This window comes from Haliotis rufescens, unplaced genomic scaffold, assembly GCF_023055435.1.
Source record: "Haliotis rufescens isolate VD_foot unplaced genomic scaffold, xgHalRufe1.0.p SCAF_72, whole genome shotgun sequence".
Lineage (NCBI taxonomy): Eukaryota > Metazoa > Mollusca > Gastropoda > Lepetellida > Haliotidae > Haliotis > Haliotis rufescens.
The window spans coordinates 530,661-548,288 of record NW_025964364.1 but is presented as its reverse complement, the minus strand read 5'-3'; the positions used below and the strand labels follow the sequence as shown (position 1 = coordinate 548,288).

Here is a 17,628-nt window from a genome sequence, read left to right as displayed (position 1 = left end):
TAGGAGAACATATGATAGCATAGGAGAACATGTGAGAGCATAGGAGAGGATGGGAGAGCATAGGAGAGGATGGAAGAGCATAGGAGAACATGTGAGAGCATAGGAGAACATGTGAGAGCATAGGAGAACATGTGAGAGCACAGGAGAGCATAGAAGAGGATGGGAGAGCATAGGAGAGGATGGAAGAGCATACAGCAGGATGGGAGAGCATAGGAGAGGATGGGAGAGCATAGGAGAACATGGGAGAGGATGGGAGAACATGTGAGAGCATAGGAGAACATGGGAGAGCATAGGAGAACATGTGAGAGCATAGGAGAGGATGGGAGAGCATAGAGAACATGTGAGAGCATTGGAGAACATGTGAGAGCATAGGAGAGGATGGGAGAGCAAAGAAGAAGATGGGAGAGCATAGAAGAGGATGGGAGAGCATAGGAGAACATGTGAGAGCATAGGAGAGGGTGGGAGAGCAAAGAAGAAGATGGGAGAGCATAGAAGAGGATGGGAGAGCATAGAAGAGGATGGGAGAGCATAGGAGAGGATGGAAGAGCATCAGCAGGATGGGAGAGCATAGAAGAGGAAGGGAGAGCAAAGGAGAGGATGGGAGAGCATAGGAGAACATGGGAGAACATGGGAGAGCATAGGAGAGGATGGGAGAGCATAGGAGAACATGGGAGAGCATAGAAGAACATGTGAGAGCATAGGAGAACATGTGAGAGCAAAGGAGAGGATGGGAGAGCATAGGAGAGGATGGAAGAGCATAGGAGAACATGTGAGAGCATAGGAGAACATGGGAGAGCATAGGAGAGCATAGGAGAACATGGGAGAGCATAGGAGAACATGTGAGAGCATAGGAGAGGATGGGAGAGCATAGGAGAGGATGGAAGAGCATAGGAGAACATGTGAGAGCATAGGAGAACATGTGAGAGCATAGGAGAACATGGGAGAGCATAGGAGAACATGTGTGAGCAAAGAAGAAGATCGGAGAGCATAGAAGAGGATGGGAGAGCATAGGAGAGGATTGAAGAGCATAGGAGAGGATGGGAGAGCATAGAAGAGGATGGGAGAGCATAGAAGAGGATGGGAGAGCATAGAAGAGGATGGGAGAGCATAGGAGAGGATGGAAGAGCATACAGCAGGATAGGAGAGCATAGAAGAGGATGGGAGAGCATAGGAGAGGATGGGAGAGCATGAGAGAGAAATGTCATTTGAAATCTTTTACTGTCATCAAGCCAAGTGTTTTGGAGCTGGAAAATCTATTAAACCAAAAGATTCATTTACCCAGGTAGATGTGATTCACCTCTCCCGTGTGTAGCCAAGCTTGGGCTCGGTGTATGTGACTCACCTCTCCCGGGTGTCTGTGACTCCCGGGTGTATGTGACTCACCTCTCCCGGGTGTATGTGACTCCCGGGTGTATGTGACTCACCTCTCCCGGGTGTATGTGACTCCCGGGTGTATGAGACTCACCTTTCCCGGGTGTAGTCCAGCTTGGGCTCGGTGTATGTGACTCACCTCTCCCAGGTGTATGAGACTCACCTCTCCCGGGTGTATGTGACTCCCGGGTGTATGAGACTCACCTCTCCCGGGTGTATGTGACTCCCGGGTGTATGAGACTCACCTTTCCCGGGTGTAGTCCAGCTTGGGCTCGGTGTATGTGACTCACCTCTCCAAGGTGTATGAGACTCACCTCTCCCGGGTGTATGTGACTCCCGGGTGTATGAGACTCACCTCTCCCGGGTGTATGTGACTCCCGGGTGTATGAGACTCACCTCTCCCGGGTGTATGTGACTCACCTCTCCCGGGTGTCTGTGACTCTCGGGTGTATGTGACTCACCTCTCCCGGGGGTATGTGACTCACCTCTCCCGGGGGTATGTGACTCCCGGGTGTATGTGACTCACCTCTCCCAGGTGTATGTGACTCCCGGGTGTATGAGACTCACCTTTCCCAGGTGTAGTCCAGCTTGGGCTCGGTGTATGTGACTCACCTCTCCCAGGTGTATGAGACTCACCTCTCCCGGGTGTATGTGACTCCCGGGTGTATGAGACTCACCTCTCCCGGGTGTATGAGACTCACCTTTCCCGGGTGTAGTCCAGCTTGGGCTCTGTGTATGTGACTCACCTCTCCAAGGTGTATGAGACTCACCTCTCCCGGGTGTATGTGACTCTCGGGTGTATGAGACTCACCTCTCCCGGGTGTATTTGACTCCCGGGTGTATGAGACTCACCTCTCCCGGGTGTATGTGACTCCCGGGTGTATGAGACTCACCTTTCCCGGGTGTAGTCCAGCTTGGGCTCGGTGTATGTGACTCACCTCTCCAAGGTGTATGAGACTCACCTCTCCCGGGTGTATGTGACTCCCGGGTATATGAGACTCACCTCTCCCGGGTGTATGTGACTCCCGGGTGTATGAGACTCACCTCTCCCGGGTGTATGTGACTCACCTCTTCCGGGTGTCTGTGACTCCCGGGTGTATGTGACTCACCTCTCCCGGGGGTATGTGACTCACCTCTCCCGGGGGTATGTGACTCCCGGGTGTATGTGACTCACCTCTCCCGGGTGTATGTGACTCCCGGGTGTATGAGACTCACCTTTCCCGGGTTTAGTCCAGCTTGGGCTCGGTGTATGTGACTCACCTCTCCCAGGTGTATGAGACTCACCTCTCCCGGGTGTATGTGACTCCCGGGTGTATGAGACTCACCTCTCCCGGGTGTATGTGACTCCCGGGTGTATGAGACTCACCTTTCCCGGGTGTAGTCCAGCTTGGGCTCGGTGTATGTGACTCACCTCTCCAAGGTGTATGAGACTCACCTCTCCCGGGTGTATGTGACTCTCGGGTGTATGAGACTCACCTCTCCCGGGTGTATTTGACTCCCGGGTGTATGAGACTCACCTCTCCCGGGTGTATGTGACTCCCGGGTGTATGAGACTCACCTTTCCCGGGTGTAGTCCAGCTTGGGCTCGGAATATGTGACTCACCTCTCCCAGGTGTATGAGACTCACCTCTCCCGGGTGTATGTGACTCCCGGGTGTATGAGACTAACCTCTCCCAGGTGTATGTGACTCCCGGGTGTATGAGACTCACCTCTCCCGGGTGTATGTGACTACCGCGTGTATATGACTCACCTCTCCCGGGTGTAGCCCAGCTTGGGCTCTGTGTATGTGACTCACCTCTCCCAGGTGTATGTGACTCCCGGGTGTAAGAGACTCACCTCTCCCGGGTGTATGTGACTACCGCGTGTATATGACTCACCTCTCCCGGGTGTATGTGACTACCGGGTGTATATGACTCACCTCTCCCGGGTGTAGCCCAGCTTGGGCTCGGTGTATATGACTCACCTCTCCCGGGTGTAGCCCAGCTTGGGCTCTGTGTATGTGATGATGTCCTCCCTGGTCCAGCAGGGGGCCTGGTCGCCACACAGCAGACTTCCGAGCTCCGTGGGGCTGAAGGAGTGCAGCTTCTCCATGGGGAACACCAGGTTAAACCCAGCTGAAACACACACACAGTGGGGCTGTCACACGGCTTCTACATGGGGAACACCAGGTTAAACCCAGCTGAAACACACACACACACAGTGGGGCTGTCAGACAGCTTCTTCATGGGGAACACCCGGTTAAACCCGGTTAAACCCGGTTAAACCCAGCTGAAACACACACACAGTAGGGCTGTCACACGGCTTCTACATGGGGAACACCAGGTTAAACCCAGCTGAAACACACACACACACAGTGGGGCTGTCAGACAGCTTCTTCATGGGGAACACCCGGTTAAACCCGGTTAAACCCGGTTAAACCCAGCTGAAACACACACGCAGCGGGGCTGTCACACGGCTTCTACATGGGGAACACCCGGTTAAACCCAGCTGAAACACACACACACAGTGGGGCTGTCACACGGCTTCTACATGGGAAACACCAGGTTAAACCCAGCTGAAACACACACACAGTGGGGCTGTCAGACAGCTTCTACATGGGAAACACCAGGTTAAACCCAGCTGAAACACACACACAGTGGGGCTGTCACACGGCTTCTACATGGGGAACACCCGGTTAAACCCAGCTGAAACACACACACAGTAGGGCTGTCACACGGCTTCTACATGGGGAACACCAGGTTAAACCCAGCTGAAACACACACACAGTAGGGCTGTCACACGGCTTCTACATGGGGAACACCCGGTTAAACCCAGCTGAAACACACACACAGTAGGGCTGTCACACGGCTTCTACATGGGGAACACCCGGTTAAACCCAGCTGAAACACACACACACAGTGGGGCTGTCACACGGCTTCTACATGGGGAACACCAGGTTAAACCCAGCTGAAACACACACACAGTGGGGCTGTCACACAGCTTCTACATGGGGAACACCAGGTTAAACCCAGCTGAAACACACACACAGTGGGGCTGTCACAAAGGCTTCTACATGGGGAACACCAGGTTAAACCCAGCTGAAACACACACACACACACACACAGTGGGGCTTTCACAAGGCTTCTCTGAGCAGACCTCACACAGCCTGCTTGCAGTCTAGAATAATACTCCTTCCCTATCTCCAGATTCAGTTAATGAGTGAGTGAGTGAGTTTGGTATACTGCTTCCTACAGTGCGTCAGTAATGGGGAATCAGCTTATGTGGGGAGGATAGCCTGAACTGATGCAGGTCTTTGACATTTACCACTTTGGTGAAAGACACAAGCGCAGGCATGGCGCTGACAAACCTAGAATCCCAATCACAAGAAAGCATGAGTTGAACCGTGAGTCAAACCCACAACCTTTGGCTGCTGGCATGCCAGGGGACGCAACTCTGTACTGCAAATTGCAGCATAGAAATGTCTAGTCCACCCACTTATATATGAAGAAATGTGATGAAAGCATCACTTGACTTGTGTGAGAGATGACTGTTCCCTATCAATGGCCCTACCTCTGAATGCATCCATCTGCCTCCTGATGCCGTTGTTGAAGCAGAAGTCTGTGACCAGCTCGATATACTCCTCAATGTTGTCCAGTGACACGTCCTGTGGGAAGAGTGCAAGTTCAGACGTCACAAGTCAACATATGATGCACATCATCTGAATGCCAACTGTTTCTTCTCAAACTATTGCTGTGGAGTCAGGAGCTATTCTGTGTACGCATAACAAACTTACCTCATTTTCTCCATTGTGCTTGAGATCGTACGAGGTGTAGCCATAGACTTTAGAGGACGGGTTGAACTGGAAGGTCAAGCTGCAACAGACATGAAGATTGTGGTTGACTGAAGGTGAGACTCAATTTAGAAACAAAACGACTGACTGATTCACCGCTATCTTCACCAAACATCCCATCTACCATCACAGATTCACCACCTAGACCACCCAGCCTTCTCTTGTGGTCCACTTACTCTTGGGATCCACCAAAATCAGCCGCACCAACCTACTCTTGTGGTCCACTTACTCTTGGGATCCACCAAAATCAGCCGCACCAACCTACTCTTGTGGTCCACTTACTCTTGGGATCCACCTATATCAGACCCACCAGCCTACTCTTGTGGTCCACTTACTCTTGGGATCCACCTATATCAGACCCACCAGCCTACTCTCGTGGTCCACTTACTCTTGGGATCCACCTATATCAGACCCACCAGCCTACTCTTGTGGTCCACTTACTCTTGGGATCCACCTATATCAGACCCACCAGCCTACTCTCGTGGTCCACTTACTCTTGGGATCCACTACTCTCGTGGTCCACTTACTCTTGGGATCCACCTATATCAGACCCACCAGCCTACTCTCGTGGTCCACTTACTCTTGGGATCCACCTATATCAGACCCACCAGCCTACTCTTGTGGTCCACTTACTCTTGGGATCCACCTATATCAGACCCACCAGCCCTCGGCCCACCGACCCCAGTGATCCACCTACCCTAGATCCTCCAGTCTGACTGCCATGCAAGGGTCGGCGGGGTTCGGCAGGGCCAGTTCCTCCAAGAGGATGTTCTTCTGGTCCTCCGACAGCGACTTGTCTTTCAGGATCCTCTGCTTCTTGGCCGACAGGTCACGCAGCTGCCTCAGGAAGGCCGCCCTGTGTGGGTTGACGATCTCGAAGTCCTCCTCCGTCAGGATGCCAGCAAACCAGGGCGTGAGGAGATTGTGGCGAGACTTGGGCTGGTCCATCTTCATCTCCTTCTCGATCTCCTCGATGCTGGTGATCATGTCGCTGCTCTCGCTGTGCCAGGACTCCAGCATATTGCCGTAGCCCTTCTGGGAGAGGTCGTGGTACTGCTGGGCAATGTTGTGGCCCACCTCACCCATACACATCAGCTTGAGGAAGGGGCGGGAAAGGGGCAGGTCGATGAGGCGGTTGTCCTGCAGACACTTGGCTAGGAGGGTGCCCAGGAAGAAGAAGATTCTCTCCACTCGATCCATGTCTGCACTGTCTTGAGGCAGTGCCGCAGGGAACAGTCCCCCGATTCTCTGCACGTAATACCCAGGAGGACGTACGCCATGACCAATATCAACCTGACAGGAGAAGAAATATTACGAGATTTAACAACATGAATCTAAACCCCAAACCAGCAATGTCACAAATCAGCTTCAGAGAACAGGAACCTCATTAGTCATTGTTTTATCCATAAGATTATTTCACTGTACATATATGTTCAGTGTAAAATAACTGGGATGCAATGATGACATTTTCTAATTTAGCAGTAAATCAAAACACCTGCCAGCATTATTATCGGGGAGGCTACAACATGTCACACATTTATGAATCCAATGAAACAGTCAGTCAATGGAGACTGTATCTTTTCCATAGTTCTTATAGAGATTTCTTATTGATGGAATGTGATGAGACAGAGAAATGCCCCCACACGTTAACCCAACTTTCAGACAACAATCCAGATGAGGGAGTCCTACTTCTCATTCTGAAGTATCCACAATATCATCATCAAGACAACCCAGATGAGGGAGTCCTACCTCTCGTTCTGAAGTATCCACAATATCATCATCAAGACAACCCAGATGAGGGAGTCCTACCTCTCGTTCTGAAGTATCCACAATATCATCATCAAGACAACCCAGATGAGGGAGTCCTATCTCTCGTTCTGAAGTATCCACAATATCATCATCAAGACAACCCAGATGAGGGAGTCCTATCTCTCGTTCTGAAGTATCCACAATATCATCATCAAGACAACCCAGATGAGGGAGTCCTACCTCTCGTTCTGAAGTATCCACAATATCATCATCAAAACAACCCAGATGAGGGAGTCCTACCTCTCGTTCTGAAGTATCCACAATATCATCATCAAGACAACCCAGATGAGGGAGTCCTATCTCTCGTTCTGAAGTATCCACAATGTCATCATCAAGACAACCCAGATGAGGGAGTCCTATCTCTCATTCTGAAGTATCCACAATATCATCATCAAGACAACCAACCCAGATGAGGGAGTCCTACCTCTCATTCTGAAGTATCAACAATATCATCATCAAGACAACCCAGGTGAGGGAGTCCTACCAATCGTACTGAAGTATCCACGATATCATCATCAAGACAACCCAGATGAGGGAGTCCTACCTCTCGTTCTGAAGTATCCACAATATCATCATCAAGATAACCCAGATGAGCGAGTCCTACCTCTCGTTCTGAAGTATCCACAATATCATCATCAAGATAACCCAGATGAGCGAGTCCTACCTCTCGTTCTGAAGTATCCACAATATCATCATCAAGATAACCCAGATGAGCGAGTCCTACCTCTCGTTCTGAAGTATCCACGATATCATCATCACTCAGCCACAGGCCCAGGGACTTCCTCTGCATCTCCGCGGCAACTAGAGCATAGAACTCTAGCGTCGGTCCAAGACCAGTGCCTTCTTCTCCCTCAAACTCAATCTGAAACAGTCAGTGTCATCCTCAGATCTGTCCTGCTCCATAATGCAAACATAGTAACACAAGACAGAAATCTAACACATCAGGGTGTCCTAAAAGGCAAGACCGGCTATGTGTGGTCATGGCAATCAAAGACAAGGTGCTCGTCATCAAAGGCTATGTACACAAGACAGCCGGCAGGGTTGCAGCATTCAATGGTGAGAGCATGTCAGCCAGTGAGAGCCGGTCACCGGAGCATGTCAGCCAGTGAGAGCCGGTCACCGGAGCATGTCAGCCAGTGAGAGCCGATCACCGGAGCATGTCAGCCAGTGAGAGCCGATCACCGGAGCATGTCAACCAGTGAGAGCCGGTCACCGGAACATGTCAGCCAGTGAGAGCCGGTCACCGGAGCAAGTCAGCCAGTGAGAGCCGGTCACCGGAGCATGTCAGCCGGTCACCGGAGCATGTCAGCCAGTGAGAGCCGGTCACCGGAGCATGTCAGCCAGTGAGAGCCGGTCACCGGAGCATGTCAGCCAGTGAGAGCCGATCACAGGAGCATGTCAACCAGTGAGGTGAGGTGAAATTGGGATTATTGCACTTATTGCACACGTGTGTGTGTGTGGCTGGCTGTACTCATCCGGACTGATGCCAATTTATAGTGCTAGGTCACCGAGATACCATGCCACACTTAACATGAATACCCCATTCAGACACAGTATACTGACTCAGAGCCGACCAGTCCTTGTTTTAGTCCCTTAATGCCGAGCACCAGAGAGGGTTACAACAAGTACCATCTTTTACCGGAGTATATCAACCAGTGAGAGCCAGTCACCGGAGCATATGAACCAGTGAGAGCCGGTCACCGGAGCATGTCAACCAGTGAGGGAATTGTTACATTCCACAGTCTGAATCGCCGGAGCATGTAAACCCATAAGTGAAAGTATGAGCAGTGGTCTACGCCGAAACAATCGCATGTCATGAACCAGATAACTGAGCCAGACCACCCCATGTCGTGTCGTGTCGTGTCGTGTCGTGTCGTGTCGTGTCGTGTATGCTGTTAAACCAGCAAATGGAGACCTGTTCTACCAAAAGAAGTGTTCTTATGTGTTGCTTCAGCGATTGAGAGCCAGATTAAAAAATTGAAAGTGATTTATCGTTTAGTCATTGATTGTCTGGGATCCTTACACAGTAGATGAATGTATGGAGTGGTGTTTTCCTACCTCGAGCACGGCCTTCCTCTGGCCGTGGTGTTTCATGACCTGCATCGCCCACTCCAGGAGCTGCGCCCCACGCGGAACCTTGATCCTCTCATGCTTCAACCTCCCCACACGGAACTCATGGCCGTCGTCTCGGCGGGGCAGAGGGCCACGGTTCCGCTCTATACTGGCGTCACGCTTGTTCTGCAGCCACACGATGGCTCTGGAAAACAACAAGTTGACAAGGAGTAGGTGAGTCAGTTTTATTACGGCGTCATCGTGCTGATCTGTCAATAATTACATCTCAACCAGTGACTTAGAACATAAGAAAAGATCAGGGCCTGATGACGTGGAAGCAGCCAAGTCATGGAGTCTGACCCCCTCCACCTGAGTCAGCTCTAATGACAGCATTGGGTGCTGAGGATGTGTTCTATCTCAGCCCCCTGGGTCACGTGGACATCATGAACTTACTGAGTAAACGCTGGAGCAGATGATGAGCAGGATGAGTGCCAGACACAGCCTAGTCTCTCCACACATGAACCCTTCTTGAACTATGTGTAGTGGAGATCTACTGAACACACTAAGTGAAGTTACCTGGAGGTGCCGAATGCTGTACAGGTGAAGTACAGCTGCCGCGTCTCGAAGGGGAACAGCATGGGGCACCAGCGTGTGAGATGCTCACACCACTCCGGCAACGCATGACTTGCTAGCACCAGGGGATCCTGTACACAGACAAATGCAGCTGAATGCTGGGTGGTCACACAGACACTTTACTTGTAATCTATCAAATTTTGTTTGTTTGTTTGTTTCTAGTTTAATGCCACATTTAGCAATATTCCAGCTAAATGACGGCAGTCTGTAAATAATCGAGTCTGGACCAGACAATCCATTGATCGACATCATGATCATTGATCTATGCAATTTAATCATTACACTTGACTTCTGGGGATTTAAAAGATACCAACACTCACCTGAATTTGTTGCACAACCTTGTTAGTGATCTTCTTGCTGATGAACTCATCAGCTGGAATGTTTAACTGAACCTCGCTGTTGTCTGTGAGAACAAAAGTAACACTCAGTATATACACCATTCTGTTTCCAACATATATGTCAGATACAACATCGGATTCTGTTTCATGGGCGTGGCTGGCTCCATGGTGATACAGACTACGTGGACTTACCATTCCTCTTACTGGGCGTGGCCCACTCCATGGTGATACAGACTACGTGGACTTACCATTCCTCTTACTGGGCGTGGCCTGCTCCATGGTGATACAGACTACGTGGACTTACCATTCCTCTTACTGGGCGTGGCCTGCTCCATGGTGATGGCAAACATCCGCTGCAGCAGGTTGAGGACGTGGTCGACGGTGCAGCTGGTGATGTCGCCGGCGCGAGGCAGGTCCCAGTCAAGCAGACTCTGCCGCAGAACCCCGAACTTGTCCACCGGGGAGGACGTCTGAAACAAGGGCCGGCCGGCCTGCATGTTAGGAGTGGGAAAAAGCAGGGCACAACAAACAAGTAATTGTTTTTAGTGTTTCTTCACATTAATAACTTTGTGTTGGATGTAATAAAACATTTTTTTATAATAATCAAATCTTCTGACTCAAATAAAGGCCCTTGTTGAAAAAATTAGTAAAATCTAAATATTTTCACATTTGAATACTTACCTTGCATTACTACCTTAATGCACTTTAGACGTAGTTATGCACGATAAGTAAAAACATTTAGTAAAATCGGCAGTATCTGCAAAATCAGTATCCTACATTACTACGTCTAACTTGCACTAAGGTTGTAATGCAGGATAAGTTAAAAAATTGTACAAAGTAGGTCGGACAAAAACCCAGCAAGATATCAGCAGTCTGTGTGTGACATGTTGGTGGTGTTACTTTCCAGGATGTGTAGCCTATGTAACAAGACAGGGACACACCAGCACCTGCTCACCTTGCTGCCCTTGTCCGAGTCCTTCTCCTCCTCCTCCTTCAACTCCTTGTAGATGATCCTGTAGGGACAAAGTGTTGCAGGGTCAGAGGGGGCAGGAACCAAATCAGTTTACAATGATGCAGATCACCCTATTTACAATGGTACTAATCCCTGCACGGAATCAAGTTTCTCACATGCTGTGCAGAAAGTTAGGTGTATACCCTGACAGATGCTTTGGGTTGTTTGTTTGTTGTTAATCACCACCTTCAGCAATAATGTACCTATTTGACAGCTCTAAGTCTGCAGACAAGCTGTTATAAATCCAGGCTGTCTGAGCCTACTGACATGGTATTAAGCAAGTCACAGCACATGCTCCAGTTACGCCAAGCCTAGGTTGCTGGGGACAGTTCTAACCCTGTAAGAAGCTTCTATCATGCAGTGTGGTGACGTACGTGTATGTGCTTCTATCATGCAGTGTGGTGACGTACGTGTATGTGCTTCTATCATGCAGGGTGGTGACGTACGTGTATGTGCTTCTATCATGCAGGGTGGTGACGTACGTGTATGTGCTTCTATCATGCAGGGTGGTGACGTACGTGTATGTGCTTCTATCATGCAGGGTGGTGACGTACGTGTATGTGCTTCTATCATGCAGGGTGGTGACGTACGTGTATGTGCTTCTATCATGCAGGGTGGTGACGTACGTGTATGTGCTTCTATCATGCAGGGTGGTGACGTACGTGTATGTGCTTCTATCATGCAGTGTGGTGACGTACGTGTATGTGCTTCTATCATGCAGTGTGGTGACGTACGTGTATGTGCTTCTATCATGCAGTGTGGTGACGTACGTGTTTGTGCTTCTATCATGCAGTGTGGTGACGTACGTGTATGTGCTTCTATCATGCAGTGTGGTGACGTACGTGTTTGTGCTTCTATCATGCAGGGTGGTGACGTACGTGTATGTGCTTCTATCATGCAGGGTGGTGACGTACGTGTATGTGCTTCTATCTTGCAGGGTGGTGACGTACGTGTATGTGCTTCTATCATGCAGGGTGGTGACGTACGTGTATGTGCTTCTATCATGCAGGGTGGTGACGTACGTGTATGTGCTTCTATCTTGCAGGGTGGTGACGTACGTGTATGTGCTTCTATCATGCAGGGTGGTGACGTACGTGTATGTGCTTCTATCATGCAGTGTGGTGACGTACGTGTATGTGCTTCTATCATGCAGTGTGGTGACGTACGTGTATGTGCTTCTATCATGCAGGGTGGTGACGTACGTGTATGTGCTTCTATCATGCAGGGTGGTGACGTACGTGTATGTGCTTCTATCATGCAGTGTGGTGACGTACGTGTATGTGGTTCTATCATGCAGGGTGGTGACGTACGTGTATGTGCTTCTATCATGCAGGGTGGTGACGTACGTGTATGTGCTTCTATCATGCAGGGTGGTGACGTACGTGTATGTGCTTCTATCATGCAGGGTGGTGACGTACGTGTATGTGGGTTCCCAGATCCTCTTCAGCCGCTCGTTGCGTCCGGCGTGGGAGCCGAGTGTCAGGAGGTGTTGTACGTACTTGAAGACGCACGATCCAGCATCCGCCAGCAGGAACTCCTCGTCATTCATCTGGGAAGCCAACGTCAACATTGATACATTCATTTAGGAAGCCAACGTCAACATTGATACATTCATTTAGGAAGCCAACGTCAACATTGATACATTCATTTAGGAAGCCAACGTCAACATTGATACATTCATTTAGGAAGCCAACGTCAACATTGATACAACAAGCAAGAAATACTCATATCCCCCGCCAATATGACATGTCCGGTTGTGTGCAATGCATTTGCTCCTGTAAACTATGTTCACTGGGCCTTTTTGTAAATGGCCTAATTGCAGCACTAAAAAAAATTATTACTGGTGTTGTTTTGCCATCTGCAGTTTATGATAGAATATGTAACTGTATTTGTAATGAGTAAGGATGAGACATATGGACGAACAACTTCTTTATTACAATTAGGATCGATGGTTTCGGTGTAGGTTCTAACACCGTCATCAAGCAAGTGAAGTACAGAGTATGGCTGACAAGAATATATACAGGATAGGAGGCAGTGTTTATACAGTTGAGTAGGTTAAAGATGCAGTTACACTGTTGTATTTGTAATGAGTTGTGTTTCTGCATGAAGTTAGTCAGTGAATGCAACAACTGTGTCTATGACACTTTTGGAGGAACATACACGAAAGCAATGCAGAACTTACCAACAAGAAAGGAAATGTATTCAATACTGCGAGATGACATTATGTGCCAAGTTTGGTGAAGAAATATTGTACGGTTTTCAAGATCTGCTCCGGAAAGGAGGACTACCGCCATTTTCGGTCTAAGTCGTTGCCATGGAAAGTCAAAGTCGTTGCCATGGAAACTCGAAAAATGATTTTTTTTTAAAATCCCAAACTATCAAAAGGCACCAGTTCACCACTAGACCTATCTATGTGCCAAGTTTGGTGAAGAAATATGGTACGGTTTTCAAGATCTGCTCCGGAAACGAAATGTGACGGACGGAAGGACGGACGGACGGCACCCATTCCTATATCCAACTTAAATAAATCACTGAAGATTACAATAATTAGGAGATAAACAGTGCAGCATGAGGTTTCAAATGTTAAATTTAGCGCGGTTAAATCTACAGGTAACCCTAGCTCTACATTGAAAACACAGTATGTTTATCTCCATTCTACCATGACTAAATAAAACTGAACTCTTTGGTCTTAGCAAATATACTGAGTGAAGCGGCATGGGTTGAGTCCAGTGTTTTGAGTGGGTTATCTATCTGAATTACGGAATAACCGAACAAAATATGGTGCTGTATATACTCAAGCAGTTTGTTTACACCGTAATACTTTACTCGAACATATGACAGGCACTGAAAGCATAGAAGCACATCAACTTGGTTAGCTACCATGAGGTGGGCATCCCTAAAGAAAACAAAGCAAGCTTTGCAAGGCTTTTGGTCTACATCACACGTCACCATCATATTGCTCATTGTGATGCAAAAGATATGACGTCACAGTCCTAAATAGAAAAGCGCCAAAATTCCAAGCCCTCCGTTGTCTCCAAAACGTAAATACATTCCCTTTGAAGATTTCTATCGTGTTTTCTGCATGAAATGTATTGCCACACATCCTTTGAATATTGTAGTAACCGCATCTGTGCATTTTGTAATCTGTAACTGTAGCTATAATTATTTAAATATGCCTACCAACAGTGACTGAAAATAGTACTATTCTATCAATATTAGCTTCCGCAGTGATGCGGTTGTCAAACCAGCTGTTTCAATCAGAGAGGGTTTATTGTGATTTAATAGCCTCTGATTGACCAATCAGAATCGAGTAAATTCCACATTCATGGTAGAATAATCATTATCTCTCCCACAACTGTTGACATTTAACTTTACCCTTAAGTTCGATGTCTTGAAAACATGGGTTAACCCAGGACACCACTCGGAGCTTGACAGAGATGGGGATAGAACTCAGGACACCACTTGCAGCTTGACAAGGATGGGACTAGAACTCAGGACAGCACTAGCAGCTTGACAGAGATGGGGATAGAAATCAGGACAGCACTAGCAGCTTGACAGAGATGGGAATAGAACTCAGGACCCAACTAGCAGCTTGACAAGGATGGGAGTAGAACTCAGGACACCACTTACAGCTTGACAGAGATGGGGATAGAACTCAGGACACAACTAGCAGCTTGACAAGGATGGGAGTAGAACTCAGGACACCACTTACAGCTTGACAGAGATGGGAATAGAACTCAGGACACAACTAGCAGCTTGACAAGGATGGGAGTAGAACTCAGGACACCACTTACAGCTTGACAGAGATGGGAATAGAACTCAGGACACAACTAGCAGCTTGACAAGGATGGGAGTAAAACTCAGGACACCACTTACAGCTTGACAGAGATGGGAATAGAACTCAGGACACAACTAGCAGCTTGACAAGGATGGGAGTAGAACTCAGGACACCACTTACAGCTTGACAGAGATGGGAATAGAACTCAGGACACAACTAGCAGCTTGACAAGGATGGGAGTAGAACTCAGGACACCACTTACAGCTTGACAGAGATGGGGATAGAACTCAGGACACCATAAGCAGCTTGACAGAGATGGGGATAGAACTCAGGACACGACTAGCAGCTTGACAGAGATGCCGACAGAATTCAGGACACCATAAGCAGCTTGACAGAGATGGGGATAGAACTCAGGACACGACTAGCAGCTTGACAGAGATGCCGACAGAATTCAGGACACCATTAGCAGCTTGGCAGAGATGGGGATAGAACTCAGGACACAACTAGCAGCTTGACAGAGATGCCGACAGAATTCAGGACACCATAAGCAGCTTGACAGAGATGGGAATAGAACTCAGGACACCACTTGCAGCTTGACAGAGATGGGGATAGAACTCAGGACACCATAAGCAGCTTGACAGAGATGGGGATAGAACTCAGGACACCATTAGCAGCTTGACAGAGATGGGGATAGAACTCAGGACACCATAAGCAGCTTGACAGAGATGGGGATAGAACTCAGGACACCATAAGCAGCTTGACAGAGATGGGAATAGAACTCAGGACACGACTAGCAGCTTGACAGAGATGGGAATAGAACTCAGGACACGACTAGCAGCTTGACAGAGATGGGGATAGAAATCAGGACACGACTAGCAGCTTGACAGAGATGCCGACAGAATTCAGGACACCATTAGCAGCTTGGCAGAGATGGGGACAGAATTCAGGACACCATTAGCAGCTTGGCAGAGATGGGGATAGAACTCAGGACACCACTTGCAGCTTGACATAGATGCTGATAGAACTCAGGACACCATTAGCAGCTTGACAGAGATGGGAATAGAACTCAGGACACGACTGGCAGCTTGACAGAGATGGGGATAGAACTCAGGACACCATTAGCAGCTTGACAGAGATGGGAATAGAACTCAGGGCACCACTAGCAGCTTGACAAGGATGGGAGTAGAACTCAGGACACGACTAGCAGCTTAACAGAGATGCTGATAGAACTCAGGACACCACTAGCAGCTTGACAGAGATGGAGATAGAACTGGGAGGACACCACTAGCAGCTTGACAGAGATGCAGATAGAACTGGGAGGACACCACTAGCAGCTTGACAGAGATGCAGATAGAACTGGGAGGACACCACTAGCAGCTTGACAGAGATGCAGATAGAACTGGGAGGACATGCAGAACTGAAGACAAGTGAGAGTCTGAAGGAAATGTTTATAATACAAAGGTTTAAGGGACCAAACAGCCGCGTCATGGGAGTAACATGAGCGGTGCCAGGTGACAGGTCCTACAGTCCTACAGTCCTCCTTTCCACACTTACCCCAGGCAGACACGGCGCTCGGAGAGCCAGCACTAGTCGGGGCTGAGCCACCATCTCCCTCTGTTCCCCAGCTCCGTTATCTGCAGCACCTGCAGGCACAACAACATCATCAGATACACCTGCAGGCACAACAACATCATCAGCTACACCTGCACATACAAGAGCATGTCCCATGCTATTACAGGTCATTGTCAAATCATTACCTGACATGCATGGACCTGATACGGATGCATAATTTACTTGGCAAGTTGAATAGCCTGAAAAGTCTTGTAGCAAGAACAACAGACCTCAGTGTTATATACAGGGTCTGTGTTGTCTATCTATTGTAACTGACTGAGGGCTATAGGGCCTTTGTAGTCTACCCCTGATATTGAGGATTATAGGGCCTTTGTAGTCTACCCCTGATATTGAGGACAAGAGGGCCTGTGCTGTTTTCCCCTGATACTGGACTGTGGGCTGGAGGGCGACTGCACTCAGCGGAAACACAGGGTATCCCATGATGCAACTCACCTGGAGCAGGGATCTCAAAGTCCTGAGTTTGGTTGACGTTGGTCCGCCCTGGGCGGGGATCAAATGCCGGAATCAGAGCGGAGAACTGACGCTTGAGAACAAACTCATCATCCCAAGTCCGTCTATCACGGGTGTCCAGCTCATCTTCCTCCTGAAACAACACACCTCACACGTGTTACCCAGTGACACACCTCACACGTGTTACCCAGTGACACACCTCACACGTGTAACCCAGTGACACACCTCACACGTGTGACCCAGTGACACACCTCACACGTGACTCAGTGACACCTCACACGTGTGGCCTAGTGACACACCTCACACGTGTGGCCCAGTGACACACCTCACACGTGACTCAGTGACACACCTCACACGTGTAACCCAGTGACACACCTCACACGTGTTACCCAGTGACACACCTCACATGTGTGACCCAGTGACACACCTCACAAGTATGGCCCAACTGACACACCTCACATGTGTGGCCCAACTGACACACCTCACACGTGAGGCCCAGTGACACACCTCACACGTGTGACCCAGTGACACCTCACATGTGACACACCTCACACGTGTGACCCAGTGACACCTCACATGTGACACACCTCACACGTGTGACCCACTGACACACCTCACATGTGACACACCTCACACGTGTGACCCAGTGACACCTCACATGTGACACACCTCACACGTGTGACCCCGTGACACACCTCACATGTGACACACCTCACACATGTGA

At 49.1% G+C, this 17,628-nt stretch overlaps 1 protein-coding gene across 8 annotated transcripts in view; it reads right to left on the bottom strand.

Annotated features, from left to right (window-relative positions):
- Positions 1 to 17,628, bottom strand: part of LOC124125385 (E3 ubiquitin-protein ligase HECTD1-like) — a 100,827-nt gene that overhangs the window by 4,394 nt on the left and 78,805 nt on the right. For 7 of the 8 annotated variants that reach the window (XM_048388473.1, XM_048388476.1, XM_048388474.1 and 4 more), the window contains 13 exons: positions 16,887 to 17,037; positions 16,377 to 16,465; positions 12,463 to 12,593; positions 10,988 to 11,045; positions 10,337 to 10,502; positions 10,015 to 10,097; positions 9,638 to 9,765; positions 9,068 to 9,266; positions 7,734 to 7,871; positions 5,898 to 6,493; positions 5,144 to 5,222; positions 4,921 to 5,014; positions 3,335 to 3,485 (listed from right to left, as the gene is read on the bottom strand). In XM_048388473.1, coding sequence (XP_048244430.1) covers positions 3,335 to 3,485; positions 4,921 to 5,014; positions 5,144 to 5,222; positions 5,898 to 6,493; positions 7,734 to 7,871; positions 9,068 to 9,266; positions 9,638 to 9,765; positions 10,015 to 10,097; positions 10,337 to 10,502; positions 10,988 to 11,045; positions 12,463 to 12,593; positions 16,377 to 16,465; positions 16,887 to 17,037 — 2,063 coding nt within the window. Of the gene's footprint in view, positions 1 to 3,334; positions 3,486 to 4,396; positions 4,449 to 4,920; positions 5,015 to 5,143; positions 5,223 to 5,897; positions 6,494 to 7,733; positions 7,872 to 9,067; positions 9,267 to 9,637; positions 9,766 to 10,014; positions 10,098 to 10,336; positions 10,503 to 10,987; positions 11,046 to 12,462; positions 12,594 to 16,376; positions 16,466 to 16,886; positions 17,038 to 17,628 lie in introns of those variants that run through there. The other variant, XM_048388478.1, reaches the window with a different exon arrangement.